Source organism: Notamacropus eugenii, chromosome 5, assembly GCF_028372415.1.
Source record: "Notamacropus eugenii isolate mMacEug1 chromosome 5, mMacEug1.pri_v2, whole genome shotgun sequence".
In the NCBI taxonomy this organism is placed as follows: domain Eukaryota; kingdom Metazoa; phylum Chordata; class Mammalia; order Diprotodontia; family Macropodidae; genus Notamacropus; species Notamacropus eugenii.
Window position 1 is genome coordinate 1,703,384 of NC_092876.1, and position 27,960 is coordinate 1,731,343.

The 27,960-nt window shown below is 48.8% G+C and overlaps 2 protein-coding genes and 1 pseudogene across 4 annotated transcripts in view; 2 read left to right on the plus strand and 1 right to left on the minus strand.

Annotated features, from left to right (window-relative positions):
• The first annotated feature begins 1,918 nt into the window (after positions 1-1,918).
• On the plus strand, positions 1,919-6,841 carry LOC140508090 (uncharacterized). Of its 3 annotated transcripts, none has more exons than XM_072615842.1 (3): positions 1,919-1,937; positions 4,157-4,351; positions 5,003-6,841. In XM_072615842.1, the coding sequence occupies exons 2-3, from the start codon at positions 4,341-4,343 to the stop codon at positions 6,288-6,290; spliced, it is 1,299 nt and encodes a 432-aa protein (XP_072471943.1). In that variant the 5' UTR covers positions 1,919-1,937; positions 4,157-4,340; the 3' UTR covers positions 6,291-6,841. The 3 variants fall into 3 exon arrangements, with proteins under 3 accessions (XP_072471943.1, XP_072471940.1, XP_072471942.1); XM_072615839.1 differs by lacking the exon at positions 1,919-1,937 and adding an exon at positions 2,066-2,182; XM_072615841.1 differs by lacking the exon at positions 1,919-1,937 and adding an exon at positions 2,171-2,337.
• Positions 6,842-7,124: 283 nt separating this feature from the next.
• LOC140508102 (sulfotransferase 2A1-like) overlaps positions 7,125-27,960 on the plus strand; it is a 31,537-nt gene continuing 10,701 nt past the window's right edge. Inside the window, exons 1-2 of the mRNA XM_072615871.1 lie at positions 7,125-17,878; positions 25,838-26,046. Of these exons, the coding sequence (XP_072471972.1) occupies positions 17,737-17,878; positions 25,838-26,046 (351 nt within the window). The 5' untranslated portion in view covers positions 7,125-17,736. The remainder of the gene's footprint in view (positions 17,879-25,837; positions 26,047-27,960) is intronic.
• On the minus strand, positions 16,375-16,922 carry LOC140508113 (ATP synthase F(0) complex subunit C2, mitochondrial pseudogene; annotated as a pseudogene).

The window sequence follows — 27,960 nt, forward strand, 5'->3', positions numbered from 1 at the left end:
TCTGTCTGTCTGTCTGTCCATGACGTGTCAGTCTGGGAGCTCTGTCTGTCTGTCTGTGACGTGCCAGTCTGGGAGCTCTGTCTGTCTGTCCATGACGTGCCAGTCTGGGAGCTCTGTCTGTCAGTCTGTGATGTGTCAGTCTGGGAGCTCTGTCTGTCTGTCTGTCTGTCCATGACGTGTCAGTCTGGGAGCTCTGTCTGTCTGTCTGTGATGTGCCAGTCTGGGAGCTCTGTCTGTCAGTCTGTGATGTGCCAGTCTGGGAGCTCTGTCTGTCAGTCTGTGATGTGTCAGTCTGGGAGCTCTGTCTGTCTGTCTGTCTGTGACGTGTCAGTCTGGGAGCTCTGTCTGTCAGTCTGTGATGTGTCAGTCTGGGAGCTCTGTCTGTCTGTCTGTCTGTGACGTGCCAGTCTGGGAGCTCTGTCTGTCAGTCTGTGATGTGCCAGTCTGGGAGCTCTGTCTGTCAGTCTGTGATGTGTCAGTCTGGCAGCTCTGTCTGTCTGTCTGTCTGTGACGTGCCAGTCTGGGACCTCTGTCTGTCTGTCTGTGATGTGCCAGTCTGGGAGCTCTGTCTGTCAGTCTGTGATGTGTCAGTCTGGGAGCTCTGTCTGTCTGTCTGTCTGTCTGTGACGTGTCAGTCTGGGAGCTCTGTCTGTCTGTCCGTGATGTGTCAGTCTGGGAGCTCTGTCTGTCTGTCTGTGATGTGTCAGTCTGGGAGCTCTGTCTGTCAGTCTGTGATGTGTCAGTCTGGGAGCTCTGTCTGTCTGTCTGTCTGTGACGTGTCAGTCTGGGAGCTCTGTCTGTCTGTCTGTCTGTGACGTGTCAGTCTGGGAGCTCTGTCTGTCAGTCTGTGATGTGTCAGTCTGGCAGCTCTGTCTGTCTGTCTGTCTGTCTGTGACGTGTCAGTCTGGGAGCTCTGTCTGTCTGTCTGTGATGTGCCAGTCTGGGAGCTCTGTCTGTCTGTCCGTGACGTGTCAGTCTGGGAGCTCTGTCTGTCTGTGACGTGCCAGTTTGGGAGCTCTGTCTGTCTGTCCGTGACGTGTCAGTCTGGGAGCTCTGTCTGTCTGTCCGTGACGTGTCAGTCTGGGAGCTCTGTCTGTCTGTCTGTCTGTCCGTGACGTGTCAGTCTGGGAGCTCTGTCTGTCTGTCTGTCTATGATGTGCCAGTCTGGGAGCTCTGTCTGTCTGTGACGTGCCAGTCTGGGAGCTCTGTCTGTCTGTCTGTGACGTGCCAGTCTGGGAGCTCTGTCTGTCTGTCTGTGACGTGTCAGTCTGGGAGCTCTGTCTGTCTGTCTGTCTATGATGTGCCAATCTGGGAGCTCTGTCTGTCTGTCTGTCTGTGACGTGTCAGTCTGGGAGCTCTGTCTGTCTGTCTGTCTGTGACGTGTCAGTCTGGGAGCTCTGTCTGTCTGTCTGTCTGTGACGTGTCAGTCTGGGAGCTCTGTCTGTCTGTCTGTCTGTGATGTGCCAGTCTGGGAGCTCTGTCTGTCTGTCTGTCTGTGACGTGTCAATCTGGGAGCTCTGTCTGTCTGTCTGTCTGTCTATGATGTGCCAGTCTGGGAGCTCTGTCTGTCTGTCTGTGACGTGTCAGTCTGGGATGTGCGCTGTGAGGCAGCCCCCCCCATCCAAGCCCCTCCCCCATTACTACACGCGGGGAGGAAGCCCACCGCGGGCTTCCCCCAGGGCGGGGCTGGCACGTGGGGGGCTGGGGGCCCCCTGCGGTGCCAGGTTCATGCACGCAGCCCTGGCTAAGCGCCTGCTGTGTACCTGCAGCCCTCCAGGGGGAGCTCGCCCCTGGTCCGGGCCCCGCGGGCCCACGCCGCCACCCTGGAGCGGGAGGCGCTCGGGCCGTCGGGCGTGGCCGGAGAGAGAGAGGGGACACCGCGGCTCCTGATTGGCGGAGCCTCTTCCGTCCATGCGCAGTAGCGCCAGACGGCTGCGGTAGGTGTGGGGGGGGCGCCCTCGTCTGCGGCCACGGCCGGCTGCCGGCTGCCGGGGAGCGACGGCAGGGAGCTCTGGGGGCGTCTGCGTCTGCGCATGCGTCCATGTGCGGGGGGCGCGGCTGCGGGGGCGGGGAGGAAGGGTGACTACGGCGCCTCGGGTGCGTGACGTCACGTCGCACGTCGCGTGAGGCTCGGGGTCGCCGTGCCGCTGCGTGACCCCGCGAGGAGAGAGGCTTTCAGCAGGTGTGCGCTCCCCAGAAGGGTCGGGTCCCCTCCCCCTCCTCCCGGCGCTGGCGCGGCCCCCGCTGCCCCCGAGGAGCGGCGGAAGTGGGGGGCAGCGGGGCCATTCCTTGGCCCCCTCCTCCCCGGAGCGGGGGTGGGGGGAACGTCCTCCCGAGGTGCTCGTCTCCCTCCGGGCCGGCCTCCCGGCCCGAATGAGCGGGTGGGGGTCATTTGTGGGAGGGGCCACCGCCTCCTTCCCCCCTCCCCCCTGGCCCGGCCCTCTGCGGGAGGGGGCGGGCCATGGAGGCGGGCGGGGCCCCGGAGGCGGGCGGGGCCCCGGAGGCGGGCAGGGGCGGGGCTCTGGTGGGGAGGGCCATGGAGGCGGGCAGGGGCGGGCTCTGGTGGGCGGGGCCACGGGAGGGGTGGTGCCGTGGGGAGGGGCGGGCCAAACTCTGCCATGCCCCGCCCCCTGGACCTGCCCTGTGCCTCCTGCCAGCCCTCCGCCCCCTGCCAGCCCTCCTCCCCGGACCGGCCCTCTGCGGGAGGGGGCGGGGCTCTGGTGGGTGGGGCCCCGGAGGCGGGCAGGGGCGGGCTCTGGTGGGCGGGGCCACGGGAGGGGTGGTGCCGTGGGGAGGGGCGGGCCAGGCTCTGCCATGCCCCGCCCCCTGGACCTGCCCCTGCCCTGGTCCCCAGACCTAGGAGTGAGCGCCCCAACCCTGCTGGAAAAGGCGCCTCGATCTGGTCATCAAGTGCGTCCAGAGAGAGACCTCCTGTCCTGGGACTGTGCCTGGACAAGGGCATTGTCCTACCTAGTCCTGGGCGGGCCGGCCCTCCGCCCTCTGCCAGCCCTGTGCCCCCTGCCAGCCTCTGCTTCCTGCCAGCCCTCCGCCCCCTGGCCAGCCCTCCTCCCCCGGCCAGCCCTCCTCCCCCTGCCAGCCCTGTGCCCCCTGCCAGCCTCCGCCTCCTGCCAGCCCTCCGCCCCCTGGCCAGCCCTCTGCCCACTGGCCAGCCTCTGTCCCCTGTCAGCCTCTGCCCTCTGCCAGCCCTCCATCTAGGCCACCCCTGTCTCAAAGCCGTGACCTGGGAGAGAAGGTCCTCAGCTCCCCCAATTCAGCCTTCAGGGGCTCATTCCAAGATGGACCCCTCTGGGGCCAGGGAAGCTGATGTTAGACTGAAGAAGGGGCCTGGAAGGGAAAGGGAGATGATTCCTGGCCTTGGTGGCCCTTGTGTGGACACTGCTCGAGTCCACATCCTGGAGGGAGGAGTGGGTCTCTTTCCTCCGTTTTTCCTTTGACTTGGGCAGTCTCCCAGGGTCCTCCTGCACACTGCCTCTGCGGCCTGAGGGGAGAGCGCTCTTATATGTGGAGGACTTCCTGTCCACTCCTGAAGGCCTGAGGGCATGGACATCATATGAGAGGGGGCAGACAGACTGGGGGGGGGCAGCTGCCATCTGCACTGCGGCCCCCCCAGAGTTAAGTCTTGTGTTTCTCCCTTGGGGACAGGGATCCCATACCCAGTGGCCCAGGCATTAGGTGGCTGGCGGCTGATTGCCAGGTTGTGCTTGAGAACCTGCCCTCCATCTGGCAGCAGGCTGGGTGGGGCCAGGAGGCCTGGATTCGATTCCTGCACGTTTGTGGACCTTAGTTTACCTATCTGTTAAATGAGAAAATTGAAGTTCTCTCTCTAATCTCTTACCTTTAAGGATGGGCCTTGAACATTTTTACCTTCTTAAAAATTGTTGAGGACTTCCCCACCCTGAGCTTTGGCTTAAGTGGGTTCTGTCAGTATTTCTGAACAGGAAGAGATCTGTGTGTGGGGTTGAAAGTTCTTTGGACCCCACAGTCCTTTGATGGGGGTTCCCTTTGAGAAGTGCTAGCTTCGTGCCTGAAGCCATGTTTTGTTGACATAGCTTTGTTGATAGGCCCATCTGACAGCACTTAGCCAAGGGACAGAGACTTGAGCAAAAAGGTCACTCTTCTCTTGCTTCGTTTTTAGGTAGCTGACCCTCGGCCACACTCTGGTCCCCACTCTTCTCTTCTGGACCCCTTAGAGCTGCGTCTCCATGGAGGTGACCACGCTTTGGTGGGGTCACAGCATTGAGTCCACAAGAAGGACTGGGGCCTCAGGCCGGGCCACCTGAGGAGCAGAGCTTCTGAGGTTCGGTCCTCCCCCAGCCTGGATGCCAGAGAGGTGAGTTCCGTGGAGACTCGTGGAGGGCATGTTGGGGACGTTGAGACATGAGGCAGGTGGTGTGCTGGGGGCTTTGGACCCTGGAAGGCCAACATTATGTTTATTCTGTAAGGCCCTGAAGGCAGAATTAGGAGTGTGGAGACTTTGGCCCAGCGTCCTTCTGTGCCAGTGATGCCATGGAAGCCCGGTGTGCCCTCCCAGTCTTCCCACTGTCCCTGGGATATTCTGGGCCCTAGAGGAGGTCCCTCCTTGAGTCTTCAAATGCTGATAAAGATCCTACTGTGTGCTGGGCCCTTTCCTGAGTGCAGGGAATATAGAGGAAGGCAAAAGATACTTCCTGCCCTCATGGAGCTTACAACCTAGTGGGGAAGACCATATACAAAAGGAAGCTAAATGGGGGAGTGGGGGGAAGACTGTGTAGAGCCCTGGTGCCCTCCTGGCACTTTCCTCACTGAAGAGTTTCTTAGGAAAGGAAAGCATGGTGGGAAAGGCCCCATACAGGATCAGTTAATTGAGGGGTGGTCTCACAGGGAGGCCTAAGAGGAGGCCAGAAGTGGGCAGGACAGGGTGGGCATCCAGAGAGAATGCTTGGACTGTTGGGAGATGGCCACAGACCTCCTGGGTGCTCTCAACTCTTCCCCTGTCTTCCAGGGCAGCGTTTGCCCACACCTCCTCAAGGGGACCCTCAGCTGAGTCGTGGCTGGCCAGCCTGAAAGTGGCTTCGATCGCAGGAGCCGTGTGCAGCATGTCCTTCACGCTCTTCCCCACCGACCTGGTGCCCTTTGAAGATCTCTTCTCCAAGCCCCCAAATCCCATGCTCGGCCCCAGCTTTACTAAAGATCATCATGTTTCACCCAAGGAGGGCTGTGGGAAGCTGAGTTGCTCACAGTCGGGCCTTGGGCTGGCCCTGTATGCTCCACTCTCTGGGTCTTCATCTAGCCCCACCAGCTTTGGAAATGTGGTGCGGGAGCCTTCAAGCCCCTGCCAAGCCTCAGAGCCCAGCCCTGATGGCCCTGGGGCCGCAGAGACCTCTGGAGATTCCCCTTGCTGTGATTTTGGGGACCTGTTTTGCAAACCCCCAAACCCCATGCTTTCCCCCAGCATAGCACTCCCAGGCTCAGGAAGTGTGACCTGTGCACCTCTGCTCCAGGTGATGACTCCATCCCTGCTATCCCCTAGGCCTACTCCTGGCTCAAGGCCCGGGACTTTGAACCCGGACAGTGCTGCCTGCAGGCCCAGACCGGGGGAAGGCGGGTCCAAGAAACATAGTGGCCAAGGTGGTGGCCTTCGACCAGATGGCAAGAAGAGAGGCAAGGAGCCTGGAACTCTTGCTGCCAAGGGGAAGCAGCCCCAGGAGGAAGACTTTGCCCAGCTCCTTGAGCAGTACAGACGGGAGAGGGAGGCCTCTGAGGCGGCCCCAGTGCCCCCACTTATGGAGGGCAGGACAAAGAAAGGGGCCAAGCGTAGCTCTGGGGCCAGGAATGCCAGCCGTGCCAAGAAGAGGAAGCGGGTAGGGCTGGCGAAGGCCCAGGGCCCCAGGCACCCAGCGGGGCCTTCCACTGCCCCAGAGCATGCCCCTGTGAGCGAGGAGTTCATCCAGAAGAACACAGTGGTCCTGGGCTCGCAGAGGGTGTGTAAGTATTTCCTGGCTGGACGGTGTGTCCGCGGAGAGCAGTGCCGGCTGGACCATGCAGCTGATGGCCTCAAGTTCCAGCAACTCTGCAAGTTCTACGTGCAAGGCTACTGTACGCGGGGAGACCAGTGCCGCTTCTTGCACCATGAGTTCCCCTGTAAGTTCTTCCACACGGGTGCCAAGTGCTACCAGGGTGACCACTGTGTCTTCTCCCATGCGCCCCTGACTCCTGAGACGGAGGGCCTGCTGAGGGCTGCCCTGGCGGGGCCAGCCCCTGCAGAGGTGACTCCTGCGGCTCCCTCCTGATACCAAGGGCTGACTGAAGATCTCTCCGATGAGGCCTCCACCCTGACCCTTAACCATAACCTTGGCCCTAAGCCTTGACCCTGACTGTGAGCCTCAACCTCAACTTCTGTGTTTGGTAGAGATGGGAATTATTTTCCTCTGGTTAGCACCATGATTGCGATGAGTCATATTAAAAACCCCATGAAGTTAGGGGCAGTTGTTTATTCCCCCCCACCTCCCGAGGGATCTGGGCCAACTTTGTACCCAGTAAGGACTCCGTGGTTTGCTTAGAGGACTGATCTTTGAGGGTAGCCAGCTGTGTCGCCTCCACGCTGGCTGCCTCAGATCTTCCCTTTTAGGGGCTCGTGCTTGGGACTTTTGCCTTCGGCAGATCAACACGACCTTGCTGAGATGCCAGCCTCTAGGGCTGAGGTCGTAGGACTCATCAGTATCACTGTGCTGGTCCCTTCCTTTTACTTTTAAAACACATCCACATTAGTCATGTTGTAAAAGAAAAATCAAAAGAAGGGGAAAACCACAGGAAAGAATAAAACAGCAAAGAGCAAATACCATCTGCTTTGGTTTGCATTCAGGCTCTGTAGTGCTTTCCCTGGAGGTGGACAGCATTTTCCATCGAGTCCTTTGGAATTATATTAGATCCTTGCCTTGCTCAGAAGACATAAGCCATTCAGAGCTGATCGTTGCACAGTATTGCTGTTCCCTGTGCAATATCAGTTCACATAAGCCCAGGTTTTTCTGAAGTCCCCCTGTTTGTCATTTCTTATAGCACAATAGTATTCCATTAGATTCATAGACCTCAACTTTTTCAGCCATTCCCCAACTGATGGACATCCCCTCATTTTTCAATACTTAACCACAACAAAAAGCTACTCTAAATATTTTTGTACATGTTTTTCCTTTTCCCATTTTTATGATCTCTTTGGGATATAGGCCTAGAAGTGGTATTGTTGGATGCTTTGATCAAAGGATATACACTGTTTTATAGCCTTGTGGGCCTTGTTCCAAATTGTTCTCCAGAATGGTTTGGATCAGTTCACAACTCCACCAACAATGCATTAGTGTTCCAATTTTCCCACATCTCCAGCATTTATTATTTTCCTTTTCTGTCATATTAGCCAATGTGGTAGGTGTGAGGTGGGATCTCAGAGTTTTTTTAATTTGCATTTCTCTGATCAATAGTGATTTAGAGCATTTTTTCACATGACTATAGATAGCTTTGATTTCTTCTTCTGAGAATTGCCTGTTCATATTCTTTGATCATTTATAAGTAGGGTCCCTCACTTTTAATGAGAGGCATGCTGAGGAAGGTCTCTGACACAGATTGATCATGTTGCCTTGGACATGTCTTGCCTTTGCATAGGCTCAGTTTCCCCCTGTGTCAAATGGGGACAGTTAAGAGTTCCCTCCCAAAGAGTAGATGTGAGGCTAAATGAAGGAAAATGCCTTTGACAGACTTGGGCAGTGCTTAAGCAGTAGGTGAACACCAGCCATCTTGCTTGGGGTGCATCCCCCATCTTTAGGGGCAGGGCAGGTGCTGCAGAGTCCATCTTCGTATCCCCAGGGTGCTGGCAAGTCCACAGGATGGATTAGCAGCAGCTGGGTCCTGCCCTCTTGGGTCTCATACCTCTGGTGCCTCTTGGTTTATACAATGATTTCTTCCCCTCAAGCCTGGGAAGCAGGTTGTAAGAGGACGGAGTCCACAGGCATGCAGCTAGTAGGCACCCCCTTGCCATTAGGGAGCAACAATGGTGCTGGAGGCTCAGGGTGGAGAGCAGCGATGTTGGGGTAAAGAAAGGGAGAGATTTGGATGTTTGAACAGGAAACCTCCCTGTCCTGGGGTGTGCTGGGAAAGCAGCCACTGTCATCCCTCAAGGATGGCCCACATATGGTTAGAGCTGCCTTCCTGGTTTGGACAGGCTAGACTTGTCTTGATCAGAGTGGCAGTTGCTGGGACTGGGGCCAGATGATCAGCTGCTGGGCAGCTGGGTGACCTTGAGCAAGCTCTTGGAATCTTCCCTTCCTCTAGTTCTATCAAGTGGTTCCAAAGCCCCTTTCACCTCTGACTTATGTGCTCTGGGATGGTGGGAAAGTCAGCTAAAGCTGAGCTTGTTTGTTCACCTGTGAGTGGGATGGGATTGAAGTTCTGTCATGGTCACTTCTAGGGCCCTGACATGCCCATTGGAAATGAGGGTCACACTCCACAACATGTCCCATTGACCTCTGGAGAGGGCAGCCTTGTGCTGGGAGAGGCCACACCTTCTTCTTTGTGTCTGACCCCTGGGCAGCAACAGACTCGATTCATAGAATCCCAGATGTTGGAGCTATTGGTCCTATGGAGATGATCTAGCCCAATGCCCTGTTTTTGTGAGTGGGGAAACAGGCCCAGAGAAGGGAAGATCACATGGATGGTAGAATTCTCTCTCTTTGAGGGTCATACTGAGTCTCCAGAAGAGGAAAGCCAAGTATCACACCGGTGCCAGAGCCAGGCCTATGGAGACTGAGGCTGGAGCGGCTCCTCCCCTCTCAATGGGACCTCCCTTCCTGAAGGGTCCTCACCATCTTCATCTGGGTGCTGTGCCCAGAGGGCCATTTGGAAGAAGAGAGAGGAAGAGCTAGGCATTACAGATTTGTGAGAGAGGCAGGTGCTATTAGGATCCCTGGTTTACAGTTGAGGACACTGAGGCAGGCAGAGATGAAGTGAGTTGCCATGGATGACCCAGCTACTACATGCCTGAGGCTAGATTTGAACTCAGGTCTTCAGACTCCAGACTCTAAACTGTACATTGTGGTGCCCTCCCCACTTGCCCCCGAGCTTTCAATGGACTTGCCTTGCCCTAGGAACCATTTCTGATCCACAGTCAGAGGTAATGATAGGTCCTTGCTGGCCTCTCACTCCAGTGCACTCACCAGTCCACACTGAAGATTTGGCACCACCATTGAGTTCAACCAGATGTAGACCAGGAGAAATAGGGAGAAGGAATAATGCCCAGAAGCAGAAAAAGAAGACAGGTCAGGGGGTCATCTCTTGACTATCCTTGGTGCATTGTCCATCTAACTTCACCCCATCCCAGCTTGGACACCCATCTTGGCTTATTGGGGTCAGTGTTGATGTCAAGTTGCTCCCCACCCCTGGCCTCCTGGAAGGGAAATGGAACTGAAGAATTCCTAAATGGTCAGGAAGGCTAGGGGCAGCAGAGCGTGGACCGGTTGAGTACCCCAGATCTGGGCTTCTGTTCAGGGATGATGGGGCCCAAGGGAAATGTGCCAACTCAAGCATCTGCAAGGCCTTGGCTCCACTGCTGAAGGACTTCGAAAGGGCTGTGGGGTGATGGGAAATGTTCTAAGAGATGGAGGTGGGCTCTAGGGAAGGAGGGCAATGAGGAGGCATGTGAAGAAATGGTAGCTCTTCCCTTCAGGGGTCCCTGGGCAGGGCCAGGAGAACAAGAGAGCCAGGAGTACTGACGTCTAGAACCCTGTAAGGCTGGTGAAGCCTGTGCCTATGAGGCTGATTGGGCAGGTGACATCCTTGGAGGAGAAGCAAGCTCAGTGAGGAACCAGGGCCTTGGCTAAGGGGCACAGTCAAACCTTCTGGGGCACCCCTTTAGGCTTCCCTCCCTCTTTACAGAACCCTGGGCTCAGGTCTAAGTCCTCAGTGACGATCATCAGTGGGCATCACATCTGAGAAGGTCTCTCCAGGATAGAGGGACTGCCAAGAGCCATCACAAAAGACCCTTTGAGGGCGTCAAACCCTACCCCTCTCCTTGTGCATGTGGGGAAAGTGAGAAAGCCCAGAGGGATAGGGGCAGATTCAGGAATGGAAGATGTGTCTTAAGTTCAAATCCAGTGACCTTTCCTTGGCCCCCAGCAGCTTGATTTCCCTCAAAACCAGGATCTTAGAGATTGATGAGGTTCAGATCCTGACCTACACTTGAACTGATCCTTGGCCAAAGGAGCACAGACAGGACCTGGAGAGCATCCAGGCCAGGGGTTCTTCACCTACTTGTGTGTCCAGGACTCCTTGGGCAGCCCCATGGCTCTCCTCCCCCCACTCTCAGCTGAGACCCCTGTTTCCTACATCACTCAGGTGACTACTGCTCCTCTCCTTCCACCACATGTGACTTAGGCTTCCATGTAATTTGAGCAGGTGACATGAGCCTATTAATGAATGGGAAAGATCTTTAAATTACCATTACATTTGACCCCCAGATCTTTCATATTCATTACAGAAGTCAGTGGGGCAACTGGTATCAACAGAACTGTGACAGGGATAACAGAAAATAAGCATATAAAACAACATCTTAGGCAACTGGTGTCAGCAGAACTTTACAACAATATCACAGGGATCACACAGGATCACACAAAAGCACTCTGGCTTCTGACTTCATCTTTCCACCCAAACTGCCCTCTCCAAAATCTCCAGGGATCTCTTAGTTACCACATCTAATGGCCTTTTCTCAGTGCTTATTCTCCTTGACCTTTCAGCAGTCTTGGACACTGCCAGTTGTTATCTATCACTAAGAGGGATCAGGAAAGGCTTCTGGTCCAAGAGAGGATTTTAACTGTGATTTGAAGGGAAGTTTCAGGCATGGGGCACAGTCAGAGAAAGTGCAGAATTGGGAGATGGAGGGTCTAGTTCAGGGAACTGGCAGAAGGCCTGTGCCACTGGATCAAAGAGGAGGTAGGGAGAAGACTGGGGGTGGGGAGTGGGGGCATGCTCATTACGAAGGGCTTTGAATACCAAACAAACAGAGATTAAGTGATTTGCCCAGGGTCACCCAGCTAGTAAGTGCCTAACTAGATTTGAGCTGGGTCCTCTTGGCCCTCATGACCAGGACTCTGTGTACTGCAGCAGTCACTTAATCTCTGTGCCTTAATTTCCTCAGGGTTGGTGTGAGGATCCAACCAAAACATTTTTTTTAACTGCCTAGCACATCATAGGTGATTAAGAAATGCTCCCTCCTTTATGTAGCTTATGGGAACATAGTTGTTGTCTCCTCTGTGGGACTGTGAGCTCTTTGAGAACAGAGAATGTTTTCTGCCTTGCTGTGTAATTCTAGTGCTTAGCATAATCAGTGTGTTTATCCTTCGTTGTCGAAGAGGACCGTGCCATCAGAGAAATGATGACGTGACTTGCCCTTGACTTTGTTTTGAGTGAGGGAGGGCTGCAGGTCACCAGCCTCACTTCTCCTCCAGAGCCATCTGAATCCAGTGACCAGATATTCCTCAGGATGACTGGAGATGACCCAGGATGAGGCAATTGGGGTTAAGTGACTTGCCCAAGGTCACACAGCTAGTGAGTGTTGAGTGTCTGAGGTGAGATTTGAACTCAGGTCCTCCTGGCTCCTGCACTGGTGCTCCATCCACTGCACCACCTAGTAGATGCTTAATAAATGCTGATTGGCTTACATACACAGAATCATGTTTTTGAATACATGATTAGAATACATAGGTTTACAAAGAAAGCCAATTTTATTGAAATGCAATTGTCTATCATCTATCACAGTTGTTAAAAATCCTGTGTTCTAGCCTGTCCTCTAATTTTTTAGATGCAGAAGCCGAAGACTGTATTACTCAGCCAGAAGGCTGCACTTCCTCTGCTTTTTTTAAAATTAATATTCCCATTTTATTTTTCAAATTTATTTCTTCGTTATCAGTTTTCAACAATCACTTCCATAAGTTTAAAATTTTCTTTCCCCTCCTGCCCTCCTTTGCCAAGATGGCATGCAATCTTATATGGGCTCTACGTTTTTATTATCCTATTGAACTTATTAAGCCACATTCTCATTGCACACGTTTTCACTTTAGTCATGTTGTCTAGAAGAATTAAAATGAATGGGAGAAAGGAGTAAAACTAAACAAGACCAAACTTAACAAGAGAAAACGGTCTGCTTCACTCTGTATTCTGACTCCATAGCTGTTTCTCTGGATGTGGATGGCATTTTGCACCATGAGTTCTCTGGAAATAGTTTAGATCCTTGCATTACTGTGAAGGGCTAAGTCTATCCAAGAGTCCTCACATCCTCTTCCTGTACTTCTGACTCTAGCTTCCCAGGGCTAGCAGGGATCTCAGTAGCTTCCTTGGGCAACCCACAAGAAGCTTCTCACGCACAACACACTGGTAGAGAGAGGTCTAGCCTCTGCTTTCACTCCCTGGAAGGAGAGCCCGCTGGCTCTGCAGGCAGCCCATCCTATCTTGGGATGGCTTTCATTGGTCTTGACTACATCGACTTCTGTAACTTTCCTCCCTTCTGCTCCCTGGATCAAGTAGGATAAGCCTAATCCAGTTTTCCATGGGCCTTCTCAACTCAGAGAACATCATTAAATAGACCTAGAAGGGGGAGAAGTAATGGGTCCTACACAGATCAGGAGGAGAATTCCTGACTGCCAGCCCTGGCTCAGGAGTCTACCTGTGGGACCCTTTGCATCTCTGAGCCTCAGTTTCCTCATCTATAAATGAGGGGATTGGAACGATGGATCTCGAAGGTCCCTCTCAGTCACAAGTCTATTGCCAGAGGGTCCAAGACTGCTCTCCACTGAGTCAATGCATGAATGAACACAACTGGAGAGAAAGGGAGAGAGCAGTACCTGGGATATTCTCTGGCCCCTGGTTGGGGGAAAGGACGGCAATTTGAAATGTTAGGCCATAGAGGAGCCCCATTCTATTTCAGGAAAGGCACAGAGCATATGACTTCACATAGGCTTTGAATGGCCATCTCTCATTTTACAGATGGGAAAACTGAGGCCCGGAGAGGTAAAGTGACTTGCCTGAGGTCACAATGGCTGAGGAAGGATTTGAACCCAGGTCCTCTGACTTCAGACCCAGTATTATTTCAATTACCAGGCATCATCCCCTCCATGGTAGGAAAGAAAGAAGGGCCCTAGAATCTGGATGACTGTCATTCTCTCTCACCCATCCAAGCAGGAGTTTGGTTAGGGTTAGAGTTAGAGGCAGGATGCTTTTTTTGTGAGGTGCTAGGGTTCCTCCAAGGTTTCCTGTTAGAACAAGAGGAGATCTATTCATCTGTCCTGGCTGGTCTGCCTTTGCCTTCCTCTGGGGATTGCTGGGCATAAGCGCATTTAGGGTTAATTGGTTAATTAATTGGTGACTGACTGTTGGGAGACAAGCCTAGGCCAGCTGCGGTCACTTTCTGGCTAGAGGGAAGAGAACTCTGAGGCTTTGTCCCTGTGACCTGAAGTCTTATTAAAGCCATTCAGGGTGCAGAGTGATAGAATCTTAGTGTTATCACGGTCAACTCCATCATTTTGCAGATGGGGAAACTGAGGCCTAGAGAGGGAAAAGGTCTTCCGTCCTTCCTGGGTTGAAGCCACAGTCATCTGGCTATCTGAGGATTGGTTGAAGTACTTAGGGACGCTGGTGGTGGGGAGGGGCTGGGGGAGAGTGCAATAGAATCAGGTTTTTGGAATGCTGTCATGTGAAAGATGGATTAAACTTATGTTGCTTGGGGGAGCAAAGCTAAGGTTACAGAGCTGTTAGTGTTCATATAAACTCTCTCAACATTTCCTTCTAGACAACTTCTAAAAAGCACATTGAATTTAATTCTAAGAAGTGTAACCAAGAAAAAGTCAAAGTGAGCCATTTGTCCGGTCTGGGACATCTTAGAAGCGCAGAACGAGAGGTCTGCAGCACTGGTGGGGGGTGGTGGGCAGCAGCTGTGGACCTCGAAGGTGGAGGTGGCAGCAGCACCCAGGGACAGTGAGGGGATCCAACGCTTGGTCATAAAGAGGTTTTAGGGGATCCTTGTGCTCATGCTAGGACAGGACTGGGTTCTAGGGTGGAGAGGAGTGAAACCCGGGGGGCAGTCACTAGACCCCACACCAGAAACTTAGGCCCCCAGAGCTAGATGTGAAAACATGTATGGGATCAAAGCCTAAAGCTCAGAACATGCACGCACGCATGAACGCACACACGCGCACACACACACCAGAGGTAAACAGAATCCAACTCTAACATCACACTCAAAGATGCAAAATAGATTGGAAACAAATGAGCAAACAACAACAAAACCTGACCAGGAGATGGAGAAACAGGATACAAAACTCAGAAAACAGTGGCGTGAAAACAGCCACAAGCAAAGTCTCAAAGAAAAATGTCACTCCGACCTAAGCCCAGGAAGATCACCTTGGATGGATCTTGAGTGGGAGTGTGGGGGTAGATTTATCTGACGGTTCTTGCTGAACCCTAGAAAGGTAATCCTCGCTTTGGATCTAAAAATCCCAGCCGTGGTAACTTCCTGCTAATGTTATCAAAAACCTAACAGTGAGTGGTTCAAAGACTTTTGTTATTTGTTGATACAAAGCCCAGAAGCCCCCTAAAGACTTAACCCTTGGAGAAGTGTGAAGTCAGTTGTGGTCTGTTAATGCAATTACATACTGCAAATAACATGGGATTCAGCGGACTTCTGCAGGCATTTATGTGGCATCCACTGTGTACTAGGTGATGGAACAGGTACAAGAGATGCCAAGATAAAGCAGGTCCTGCCTACCAAGAACCTTCAATAATGAGAAAACATCCTCTCTGAAACTCTTGCATCATTTCAGTTCTCATTGTATATTGTAGTTGGAAGCAGTTGCCATATTTTACATAATTATTTATGTTTACAAATTGGACAGCAATTTTTTTAAAAAAGGGTTTTCCCCACTTCCATTAAAAGCACTTTTTAGCATTCGTTGTTTTTCTCTAAGTTTTGTTCCTGAGATGGTGTATCACCAAGGCAATGTTCACAGCCGTGAGGACGACTATGAACATGCTGGGGTAGTTGTGAATTGCAAAGTGTAACAGACACCCCATATGGAAGGCAGAATAGAAACATTTATTCGGACACCAGAAAGTCAAATCCATTATGGTAACAAGAAGTCAATACACATGAGCATTGAAGGGGACAACTCCATTCTCAAGCCTTCCCCCCTTTTCCCTTCCTCCCTCCCCCTGCCCCTGCCAGTGCCTTCCCACAACACTAGCTGTGCCTGCCTTTGTCCTGTCTCCTCCACCCTAACTGCTCTCACCAACTTTCTCTGAGTTCTGCTCCACACTGCATGTTCCTCCTGTTCAGCAAGCTTCTCCCACCGTGTGTGACTTAAGCTTCCATGTGATTTGAGCAGGTCACATGGGCCTAGTAATGGGTGGAAAAGATCTTCAAATGAAGCAAAAATACATAAACAATAAATTCAACCCCAAGATCTTTTTTATCTAATACATAGGTCAATGGGGCAACTGGTGTCAACAGAACTTTACAATATAACAGGGATCACAAAAAACAAGCACACACAGCAATATCTTAGGGCAGGGCTTGAGCACACGCAACCCATCTCTCCCCCCCTTGAATGAATAGGGCCTAAAATCTTGGAATAAGGGGTGAAAGTCTCTTCTTCCATAGCTACTTCCTGCTGAAATTGGACATGGAGTTGTCCCTGCCCATTTGAGAGGTCGGTTGTTTGGCTGGCATCTGGAGCTTGGTCAATGCCAGATCCAGGGGTGACACATCACAGTTGTGGACAGGGGAGTGTGACCTCTGGCGGAAGCAATCAGCCATATGCAGGTGAAGGATACTAAGCATGAAGGAAACAAATCTAGAAACCAAGTTTAGCAGACAAAAAGTCAAAAAGAAACAAGGAGGCAATAACCAGAAGTAGGGTAGTTATAGGGTCAGCCGAGTTTCTAGAGTCCATGAGCTCACTCTTACAGCCTCATTCATAGTAGAATATATGAATTAAAGGTACAATTTGGTAATCATCCTCTCCTGAATAAACAACGATTATTATTACAAGTATTATCTTCCTCTCTGCTATAATTTCCACAGCCTTTGAAACACTGTCTGACTTCTGTTTCCCCCACGCTTTAGCTCCCAATTTTATTCTATCAGTAGAACCCAACCCTTCAGTTCCTCTGCTAGTTATATCAGAAGAAGGGTCAGTTTTCACAAGGGGTGTTGTTTCACAAAGAATGATAATCACTTGAACTATTCTATCAAATTTTACAATACTGTATGGATTCTTTTTTTTTTCCAGTTTATTAATACAATATTTATTTGTCTTCCCTCTGTCAAACCCCAAGCCTGGTAAAGGCCACCTGGTAAGATGGAGGGGGAGGTATTCACAGGCTGCAGGAGACATGGAAGGATGAGGAGGACGAGGAGGAACATTCAGAAATGTTGGGAGATAGAAATGAATCCATCACATGGCAAAGAGGATGAGGAAGGCCACCATCAGGAAAAAGAGCCCCATGGCCTCAGACAGGGCAAAGCCCAGGATGGCATAGGAAAAGAGTTGCTGCTTCAAGGAGAGGTTCCTGGCATAACCAATGATGAGACTTACAAACACAGTCCCAGTACTAGCTCCAGAGCCAGCCACCCCCACAATGGCAGCCCCAGCTCCAATGAACTTTGCTGCTGTGTCAATGTCCCTTGAGACAGCACTAGTTTGGAATCCACATATGGGGACAAATGAGGTCAAGGGATCTGATGCTGCCAAAATGCTGAGGTTCTCATCTGTCCGAACCTCTTGCCATTTTAGCACCACTGCAGATAATGGTCTACTCAGCAGCTGAGAGCTGCTCCTCACAAGTGCAAGGGTAGAGATGAATTTGGTGGAGATGTACATTCCCAAGGGGTGAGGGGCAAAGCTGAAGAGCTGCTGGCAGAGCAGAGAAGACAGAGAGCTACTGTGTGGGTTAGGGTTAGGTGCTACAAGAAAGACTCTTTAGAGCAAGATCAGCAAAACACAGGGACTTGTGTTATTAATAGCCTTACCCATTAGTTCTACCACATGCAGAAGTGAACCTGGGGGGAGGAAATGTAGGTAGCAGGTAAGGTAACCTGGAACCCACTCCCCCAAGGCTGAGGGTTCTAGAGGGGAGAGTGTGTCTCCCTCACCAGTTAAAGGGCATGTGGTTATACTTCTGCACTTGCTCTATCTTCTAAGGAACTATTCCTTTGCAAAAGCTAATCAATGAGGATTGCTTCTCAGTGAAAATAAACAGCCATAGTTCTAGTCATTAGATAGTGTTCCTGGACGTCTGCCCCAAATCAGCCTTGCTTGCCCCCTCCCACTCTGCTCCTGGAGCAAAAATAACCATTTCCAGTCTCTCTTCTCCCTGACAGTTCTCCAGAAGTCTTGAAGATATACACACACCATGCAAACTCAGTCACGGAAGTGTTCTTTTTGAGCTAATATTTGTTATTCTGGTCCTGTGTATTTATATTCTGTTGTTCCTCATGCCAGATGACCTCACAGATTCAGATTTTTTGGTCTTGAACATCTTTGTCAAAGACATCCAAGGCTACAAAGCTTCTTAATTATTGCCTTCTGACTTCTGACCTATTGAGCAAGTCTGTGGTTCACTAGACGTTGGGAAGAGCTGAGGAAGCAAAAACAGCCAGGAGAGAGATCCAAAGGAGAGCACTCACCCAGCCTGGAGAGGTCTGCCTGCATGGAGAATCCCAACACATTCAAGTTTGTGAAGGGGATACCTTTCATTCCTGAAGTCATTGATGTGGAGACAGTCGAAAGGATGTGCAATGAGTTTGAAATTCGGGACAAAGATGTCATTATAATGACCTACCCCGAGTCAGGTAAAGAGCAGGGTTGACAACCGAGAGATGGGGAAGGTGACTGGAAATATTAACTTCCTGCTGTTCCTGCACATTCTTGGCCTTAATATTGAAGGAAAGGACTCCTTGGAGAGCCAAGATTCTTAAACTTTAGTGTCTCTTGTTCCCTCTGGCAGACAATTTGCTGAAGCACATAGACCCCTCATCCAAATAAGATTTTAAATAATTGAAGGAAGTGCTAAACTTCAGTAAAAGGTTAGTGAAAACAAAGATGTAATTTCATCCCATTAAGTTCATGGATCTCCTGAAATTTCTAAGCAGTCAATTTTCTAGGTCCATGCACTTCAGATTAAGAAACCCAGGTATAAAGTGAATCCCTGGAGCCCTAGAAAAACAGGCACTGGTTAGAGTTCATAGACATAATAGAACTGTAATCCTGACCCTGTGGTTTTACCATTGTGTCCTGAGTCCTCTTTGAAGGAAGAGGTGTTCAGGCCACTTCAGTGGGACCAGGCAGGATTTATGCTCTTGGTCCAGGGGAACAATGAATTGTACCACAAGGAAAGCGTCAGAGAGAATGGCAGCACTCACCTTAAGAGGGTCCAAGGACTGTAGGAGAGACAAAAGAGTTTCCCAGGAAGGCTATTTTTAATCTAATGACAATCCCATTTTCTTTTCTTTTTGATTTTAATTAATTTACTTTTCAACAACCATTTCCACAAGATTTTGAGTTTCAAATTTTTACTGCAATCCCCTTCCCTTTCCCCAAGATAGCATGCATTCTGATTACTTCCTCCCCCAATCTGCCCTTCCTTCTATTATCCCCCCCTCTTATTCCCTTCCCCTATACTTTCCTGTAGGGTAAGATAGATTTTCATACCCAATTAAGTGTGTATATTATTCTCTCCTTAAGCCAAATCTAATGAGAGTAAGGTTCACTCATTTACTCTTACCTTCCCCCTTTTTGCCTCCAATGTAAAAGCTTTTTCTTGCCTCTTTTATATAAGACAATTGATCACATTCTACCTCTCCCTTTCTCCTTCTCCCAGTACATTCCTCTCTAACCCTTTAATATTGTTTTTTAGATATCATCCTTTCATATTCAACTCACTCTGGGCCCTCTCACATATATTCCCTCCAACTATCTTAATACTGCGAAAACTCTCATGGGTTACAAATATCATGCTTCCATGTAGGAATGTAAATACTTCAACTTTAGTAAGTCCTCCATCATTTTCCTTTCCTATTCACTCCGTGACTGGAGCCAGACCAAGCTCTTTTCTCATCCAGATCTGCTTTACCTGCATGTCTCTCATTTCTCTTCCCAGCTTTTCCTCCACCTCTCTAACTTGATTTTCAAAATCCTTTTTGAGCTCTTCCATCGTCTGAGCCCATTGAGTGGGCTGGGATACAGAAGCCTTGACTTCTGTGTCATTCCCTGGTGGTAAGCACTGTTCTCCCTCATCAGAAAGGAAGGGAGGAAATGCCTGTTCACCAAGAAAGTAACCTTCTATAGCCTTATTTCTTTTCCCTTTTCTGGGCATTTTCCCAGCCAGTGACTTGACTTCTGAATATTCTCTTCACACCCACTTGGCCTCCAGATCCTCCCAGCAAGCGCTTGGGGTCTGAGATTCAAATGCTGCTTCCCAGCCTCAGGGGTTGGGGTGGGGGCAGGGCTGCTATTCAGTGTGAGATAAAGTTCAGGTGCTCAGGTGGGGGCAGGGCCACCTCACAGGCTCAGTTCCCTCAGGGGGTTTATGCAGAGACCAACAATGGATCTGGGATCCTGCCTGCTTGGGGAGGCCTGGTCTGCTCCCACCTCCGCTGTTGCCTCCCGAGGGGGCCTGAGTTATGGGGGCACCCCACTCCCTTCTTGACCCGCCAAAGAGACCCTCTCACCGACCCCCATCACCTCTGGGTGGAGGGACCCGCGCAGCTGCTGGAGATTCCATCCCCAAAGCCCTCTCAGATCTGCTTCTCTTGGTGCCAGGTGGCCGCAGCAGGGCTGGGCTGGGCTCCGCAGCGCGACGGATCTTTGCGAGAGGTTTGCAGGCTCTTTGGAACAGAGATCTCCTCCGCTCCACCGTTCTGTGGCCACTGCTGCTCCAGAATTCGCCGGGAGTTCTTTTTTACAAATGTTCTATGGGCTCTGGGTTCAGAGCTATGTGTATGTGCGTCTTTCTACTCCGCCATCTTGGCTCCGCCCCTCTCATCCAGATCTGGACAGACATTTCCCACTGACATTCTGTGTTGTATTAGGTATTTGTTGGTTGAGAAGTCTGAAAACTCCCACAACTGCCAGTGATTTAATGCCCTGAGACCTGCTCCAGTCCAGTCTGTGCCACACAGAGGATCCTGGAGTGTGCTTGTCTCCCAGCCCAGTGTGATAGACCTTCCCTGTTGCCCTTCCAGCTTGTCTTGGGCTCGAAATTTCTTTCACTCTGTCATTTTGTGGGTTCTGCTGCTCTAGAATTTGTTTAGAGTAGTTTTTATAGGTATTTGGAGAGTTTGAAGGAGAGCCCAAGCAATTCCCTTTTACTCCATGATCTTGGCTCACCCTTGTCCCATTTTTCTATTTGTTTAAAGACCACAGTTACCTTCAGTTCTCCCAACAAACCTTTGAGATGCATACTGCAAATATTGTCCTTAACTTAAAAAGAACTCTGGCCCAGGGGAACTAAGGGACTGAAAGACTATAAAAAACCCTCTCTCAAATACACAATGCTGCCCTACTGCTTTTATATTCATTACATGCTCCTTTATCATCTTTGTTTTCCTCTTTCTCTGTCTGTTTGTTTCTCTATCTCTGTCTCCCTCTCTCTGTAGTTCTCTCTCTCTCTCTCTCTCTGTCTGTCTCTCTCTCTCTCTCCCTCCCTCCCTCCCTCTTCAAACTCTTCTCTCTTCTTTCTCTTCACTGTTCATGTCAAGAGGATGGAGGGCATGGGAAGAGATTCACAGATTCTCCAAGGAAAGAGTAATTTAGGAGTCATCCAAGGCTATCGCGACATGAAAAGGAATCCCTTAGAAAACACGAGATCTCTGGGGAAAATGTCATTGCAGCCAGAGCTTCCCCATTGATGGGGAATTCATGACTTATCAAGGTCAGTTGCTCCACTGTGGATCAGCTGACATTGTTCACCTAACCCAGGACCCAGCCCTCCCATTTCTGGGCTTCCTCAGACAGAATTTCTTCAAGGATTCATCCCTCAATCATGCTCTGACTCATTAGATGCTGATGTAGGATTTGCTCAGAGAAGAACTTTGAATGGAACTCTTGTGTGGAAAGGGAGAACACTGAATTCATCTCACAGAAATGCAGAAAAACCTAGGGGAGGTAAGAAGAAGCCATCAACAATGGAACTCAGTGTGAAAAGTATTCACAGTTGTCAAAATGCAATCCCTTTGGGAGGGAAATACCATGTGACTCCACATTATTTGAATAACTCCTGAAAACATTGTAAAGAGTGGACATGGGGATGCCCTCTGTGGGAAGATGCTGTCTGTTTCTCAAATATGGACACACTATTCCTTCAAATAAGAACCAACCCAATTGATCACAGTACCCCCAAATTCTTCCTCCCAATTAAATATTTGCAGTCCCTGTAAATAAGAACAGGATGTCAGCGGTGGGAATGGTTCACCATCATGATTCTGGATGGTTCTTGCATTCTCTGGGAAACCTCCAGAAGTCTTCTTCTGGATTCTTGTCCCCTGAGCTTTTCTTAGTGCCAACAGATGTGACCATGTTTCACAGTCTGTAGCTGCTCCCCAAAGTTGCAATCCCAGAATGACCCAATGTGAGAATTGGAAGAAGTCTTAGTAGTCCTTGAATCTAACCTCTATGGGAAAGGAATCACCACTCTATTCAACCCAACAAGCCATCATACAAGTTGCCTAAACATCTTCAAAGACAGGAGTCCACCCCTACTCAGGCAGCCATCCCATTTATGGAGGAATCAAGTTGTTAAGAACTTGTATTTTTCTTTCTTCATATCAACTAGATTTTCCACCCTGTGGAATCCCCTTGGGGCTCTTTGCCCTGCCACTTTGCACCAAACAGAAAAAACTCCACCAGGCCCCAATCCAGACTGGTTGATTAGTACCTCCCTGCTAACTGTCTGCATTCCAGAAAATCTGAAACAGAACTGACCATGTAAGGCAAGACTCAGACTCAGGTTTTCCTGACTACACATCTCCTACTTTATTAACTTCAGCACCACAAAACCTCTTCAAGGGGACATAGCTTTCACGGAAATGATAGAGCTGGGATTAGAATTCAAGTCCTTGACTCACAGGACAGAGGGTATAGCTGCCCCTTTTACATATGATAGGCTATAAACTTCTATTCCCCCAACCCTAGAAATGCTCCCTGCTGCCCTCCTTGCACCCGTTGCTTATGATGTTCCCCAAGGCAAAAATATGCCCTTTCCTTCCCTTGTCTTGAAGTTCTACCCAGCTTTATGGCCCCCAAATCTCTGACTTTTTCATCCTGTCCCATCAGAGATGAAACTTACTGATGCCGTGTTCTCCTTTCTTGCATGTCTAATGTACATTTCCGTGTTGGTCTAGTTACTGACTAAGTTTCACACAGTCTCACCCCAAGGTCCCCCCAAGGCCTGGTTGTGAGCAACAGGAAATCAGGGACTCCATGCTGATTTCTTTTTTTAAAAAATGTTTATTTATTTATTTAGTTTTTAACATTCAATTCCACAAAATTTTTATTCCAAATTTTCTCCCCATCTCTCCCCTCTCACCATCCCAAAACACCATGTATTCTGATTACCCCTTCCCTCAATCTGCCCTCCCTTCTATCACACCCTTGCTTTCCCTTATCCTCATCTCCTCTCTTTTCTTGAAGGGCAACATAGATTTCTATACCCCATTATCTGTATTTCTTATTTGCCAGTTACATGCAAAAACAATTCTCAACAGTCGTTCCTAAAACTTTGAGTTCCAACTTCTCTCCCTTCCTCCCTCCCTCCCTATCCTCACTGAGAAGGCAAGCAACATAATATAGGCTATATATGTGTAGTTTTGCAAAACACTTCCATAATAGTCATGTTGTGTAAGACCAACTCTTTTTCCCTCCATCCAATCCTGCCCCCCCTATTTGTTCTATTCTCTCTTTTGCCCTTGTCCATTCCCATAAGTATTTTCTTCTAATTACTTCCTCCTCCCATTTGCCCTCCCTTCTGTCATATGCCTACCCCACTTATCTCCTTATCTCTTACTTTCCTATAGTGTAAAATAGATTTTCATACCAAGTTGACTGTTTATGTTATTCCCTCATTAAGCCAAATATGATGAGTATAAGGTTCACTTTTTCCATCTCACCTCCCCCCTTTCCCCCTCCATTGAAAAAGCTGAAAAATCTTTTTCTTACCTCTTTTATGAAAGATAATTTGCCCTATTCTACTTCTCCCTTTCTCCTCTCATTATATTCTTGTCTCATCTCTTAATTTTATTTTTTTACGTATCATCCCTTCCTATTCAACTCACCTCTCCTACATGATTTTCAAAATCCTACTTGAGCTCTTCCATAGTCTGAGACCATTACATATTTATTTTTGAGGTTTTGGGTGCAGAAACCTTGACTTTTAGATCTTCCTCTGATGGTAGGCATTATTCTTCCTTATCTGAAAGAATGGAAGAAACTACCTGTTCACCAAAGAAGTAGCCTTTTATAGTCTTGTTTTTTACCCTTTTTTGGGCATTTTCCCAACTAGTTACTTGACTTTTGAGTCCTTTGTCGAGGGGAAGGTATACTCTGGGGACCCGGAAGTTCTGTTTCTCCAAGGTGGCACAATCAAGGGAGAGCAGTTTACTCCTCTCCTTGTCTGTGCTCTGATCTGGGTGCAACCACAAGCACTCTGTTGTTTCCAGGATCTGTGAGTATAATTCACTGTTCAGAGCCTACACCAGCTCCACCAGGTCAGTCAGAGTTCCTCCTCACCCCAGGGCTGCCAGTCAGGGCTGGGATCCAGATCAGCCCGCGATTGTCCCAGAGGCTTTAGACTGAGGGATCCCAGAATGAATGCTATGCTGCAGCAACTGCTGATGCCCTGAGGCTTCTGGGGCAGACCATGTTCCCTTCTCATGCAGGTGAAAGAGCTTTCTCAATGATCTTTGAAGCTGCCTTTGGCATTTGTGAGTTGAGGGATCTGGGAACTGCAGCTGCAGTCAGGGATGCTGCATGCTCCAAAGCCTGCTCTGATCCTTTCCCTACCACGTGGCCTTCTGGTGTGATAGACCTTTCCTGTCAGCCTTCCAGGATGCCTTGGGTTGGAAATCTCTTTCACTCCATCTTTTGGGGCTTCTGCTGCTCTAGAATTTCTTTAGAGTCATTTTTAAAATTAATTTTATTTATTTTCAATGTTCTACAATCACTACCATAGAACTTAGATTTTTTTCTCCCTCTCTCCCCATACCTTCCCCTTTACTCCCCAAGACAGCATACAATTTAATACATTCCTATAAGATACATTTTCAGTATAGTCATGCTGTGTAGAAGAGTTAAAATGAATGGAAGAAATCATATAACAAACTAAAACATAATACAAAATAAAATGATCTGTTACATTCTGTGATTGAATTTCATAGTTCTTTCTCTGAATGTGGAAGGCATTTTGCCTTAAAAGACCATTGGGAATTTTTTTAAGTTAGAATCATTTTTTACAGGTATTTTATGGGCTATGGTGGGGAACTTCTACAGGTCCGTCCTTCCCACATGCTTATTTCTTTCGATTACAACTACAGTACAGCCTAGTGTTTGCACTAGGCAACTAGGGATAAAATTGGACAGTCTGCAATGAAAGAGACTGAGGCAGACCTCAGAGCAATGACACTTTATTAAAGATTCCTGGGTCCCCTCCAATGTAGTGGACCTCTGATCTTTCTCATGATCTGAGATGACCCCTTCTTTCAGGGCTTTAATTTTATAAGACTTGATACCAGATTTCATACCTGAACACTCTAAAGAGGCTACATAAAGTATGGAATCCTATTGGTTGATAGATCTTGCTTTGATGGCCAAAAAATAATTCATCAGTTAGAAATGGTATGTCTACAGCTGGGAGGGGAGCAGGTTTCAGGTTGGGTGAAGCATGTGGGATCTAAGTGGTTGTAAGATAGGTACCTGCTCATGTGGGATGAGAGAGAATGGTCCAGAGGCACAAAAATAAATCAGAGGACTTTCCATGTAATTGAGTCACCTATGCCAAACAGGGCTTTGTTACCATGATAAAAAGAGGGTAGAGGGCCTCCAGTTAGCTTCCTGTTATTAACCAAGTAACTTACAATCTTCAGCTCACAGTTCTGGCACCTAATATACAGAATCATAATCCCTACCCCTATGCAATCATAGAAAACTGATTAATACTGATTGGAATAGTATAGAGGTTCAAATGAATTCTTTCTCACATCACTGCCTGTGTTCTCTCTGCCTAAAGTTATCTCTCCTCTCCTCTACCTCTTAGATTCCCTGGATTCCTTCCAGATTAATTGTAAATGGCTTGCTGAAGTCTCCAATTGCCTGTAACTTCCTCTCTCTGACTTTCTTTCCTTCATTTCCTATAACTCATATATGAAATGACTTATTTACAGGTTGAGTTTCACCTTGGACTGTGAGCTCCAATGGGGAAGGGATTGTGCTTTTGCCTTATTTTGAATCCTTGGCATCCAGCACAGACCCTGACATCCAGTAAGTGCCTAGGAGATGCTTCTTGAGTGACTAGACACTCTTTGGTGTGGCCATTCAATCATCCAGGCAAATTTGAGCTTCATGTCAAAGACATCTTAACAAGTAGCACTGTCTCAAGTAGGGCTTTGCAATCTTCCTTGCTTCCATCCCCAGAAATCCTTCATAGGCTTGTTCCAGTAAGGGCAGGATTGATGCCAGTGAAGCCTCTCCTACCTCCGAGGATCTGTGATTCTGTGAATGGAATATTTATGAGACCCTTCTGTCCTTTGTATTCCATGTAGGTACCCACTGGATGATAGATATTCTCAGCCTGATCTACTCGAAAGGGGACCCGACTTGGGTCAAATCTGTCCGCATTTGGAAACGTTCTCCTTGGATAGAGGTGAAAAACAGCTTTAAAAGCATCAGGAATCAGTCAGACTCAAGGCTTCTCACATCCCATCTTCCAGTTCAACTCTTCCCTGAGTCCTATTTCACCAGCAAAGCCAAGGTGAGTATAGGAGGCCCCTGATAAGAAGTGAAAGAAACATGTATCAAGGAGCTGGAGGAAGGATGGGATAGAGAGAAGAAGGAGCTACAGTCCTGGTTCATTATCCATAGGAATTCAGGGAAGGAAGGAGGGAGACACAGGAATCCCCTGCTCCCCATTCTCTGCAAACTCCCATAACCATCTTCCTAATCATCCCACTGACCATGTCACTGCTTGCTCCTACCTATGATAAGCAAGGGCAAAGGTCCTGTAAAGAAAGTCGGGAGAAGGACTGCGAAAAAGCAGAAGGAGGAAGTAAAGAAAATGGAAATATGAAGCTGATTTGGATGGTTTGGAAGGAGGACAGAAACTGAATTGGAGAAGGGCATATCTGGGAGAAGCTGAGGAGGCTTTCTAGAAAATGAGGAGCAATGAGGGAGTCAGGAGAGACAGAAGAGGTCTTTTTCAAGTATCTGAAGTGCCATTATGTGGAGGAGAGGTTTGGTTTATTATGTCTGGTCCCAGAGGACAGGCTCAGTGGCAATGAGGGGAAGTTACAAATGGGCCAGTTGAGGCTGGATGTCAGGAACCACTTCCTAACAATTGGAGCTATCACAGAATGGAATGGATTCCCCAAGAGTTAGTGGAGTCTCTCTCCCTGGAGGTCTTCACACAAAAGCTGGTAAGCCATTTCATCAGATGTCCTAGCGAGTATTCTTTTTTTCCTGAAAATACTAGCTTTTTTCACACCCCAGTGGTAATCTCCAAAGGGGACCCAGTTAACTTAATTTCTAAATTTCTTTGCAGATCTCTATGTCTCATTAAAATTCAAAAATCTATCAGCAAGCAGACAGGAAAGGTCCTTCCTGGAAATTCTTAGCCATATACTAGTCTCTTCTCCAATGAAACTTCCAAACGTGTCATGTCTCCTGGTGCGTACAAGTCACCTCCTTTCTTTAACAAAGAAGTCACAGCTAGTGCTAGCAGACATAAGCCATTTCAACTCCCAGGTTGAAACAATACCTTGGTCAGTTCTTCAGAAGGACTTATTCTTCCAAATGCAACACTGGTAGCAGTGAATGGGGTGGATGATTTTCACAGCAACAGTCTAGTGGCTACATGACTTCAGTAGAGCAACATGCTATCACAGCAGACATGACCTGGTGGATATTCTGCGCTCCACACATTTGGCAGGAAATCATCACATTAAATGTGAGGTAGAATGAGGTCATAGCCTGAATTTGTTCTTCCATATTCATTTTATCATCCACCCTCCCCCTCCCCTGCTTTTTTAAACAAGAATTATTTCCATGATTCCACCAAGAAACTATAAGGAAACCTATAATAACTAAGAGGTTTATTCAGACTCTTTCAATGAAAACAGTGCTCCAGGCTACTTCCACATTGTGCTGCTTATGTACCACTGAGTTTTGGTCTTTCTTCTATTTCTTCTCTCGATTTTCTGGATCATGCCCTCATTTGCTTTCTTTTTCTTCTTCCTCATCAGAAGCCTGATTCCTCCTCTTCTTTCCTCCTCTTCTTCTTTCCCCTTCTCTACCTTCTATTCCTCCTCCATTTCATTCTACTTCTCCTTTATTTCATTCTCCTCCTGCTATTCATTCTCCTCCTTCTTTTACTTCTTCTACTTTCCTCTTTTTCATCTTCAACATCATTATCATTTTTATCCTCCTACTCCCTTCTCTTGAATGATATGATAGTAGTCCTCGAATACTATAGAAGCTAAATTGAGAGGTGACCATTTGGAAATCTGCATAATCATCATCCAGATCTCAGGTCTGAGATAATTCAAGAGGTGAAAAAAATTGAATGGAAGAGAAACATTTGGAAAGAGTTCACATCAGAGTTCAATTGTCCTATGGCGTTTGTTTCTGTTTTTCTTAACAGTTTGCAAAGTGACCTTTACTCCCCATTCTA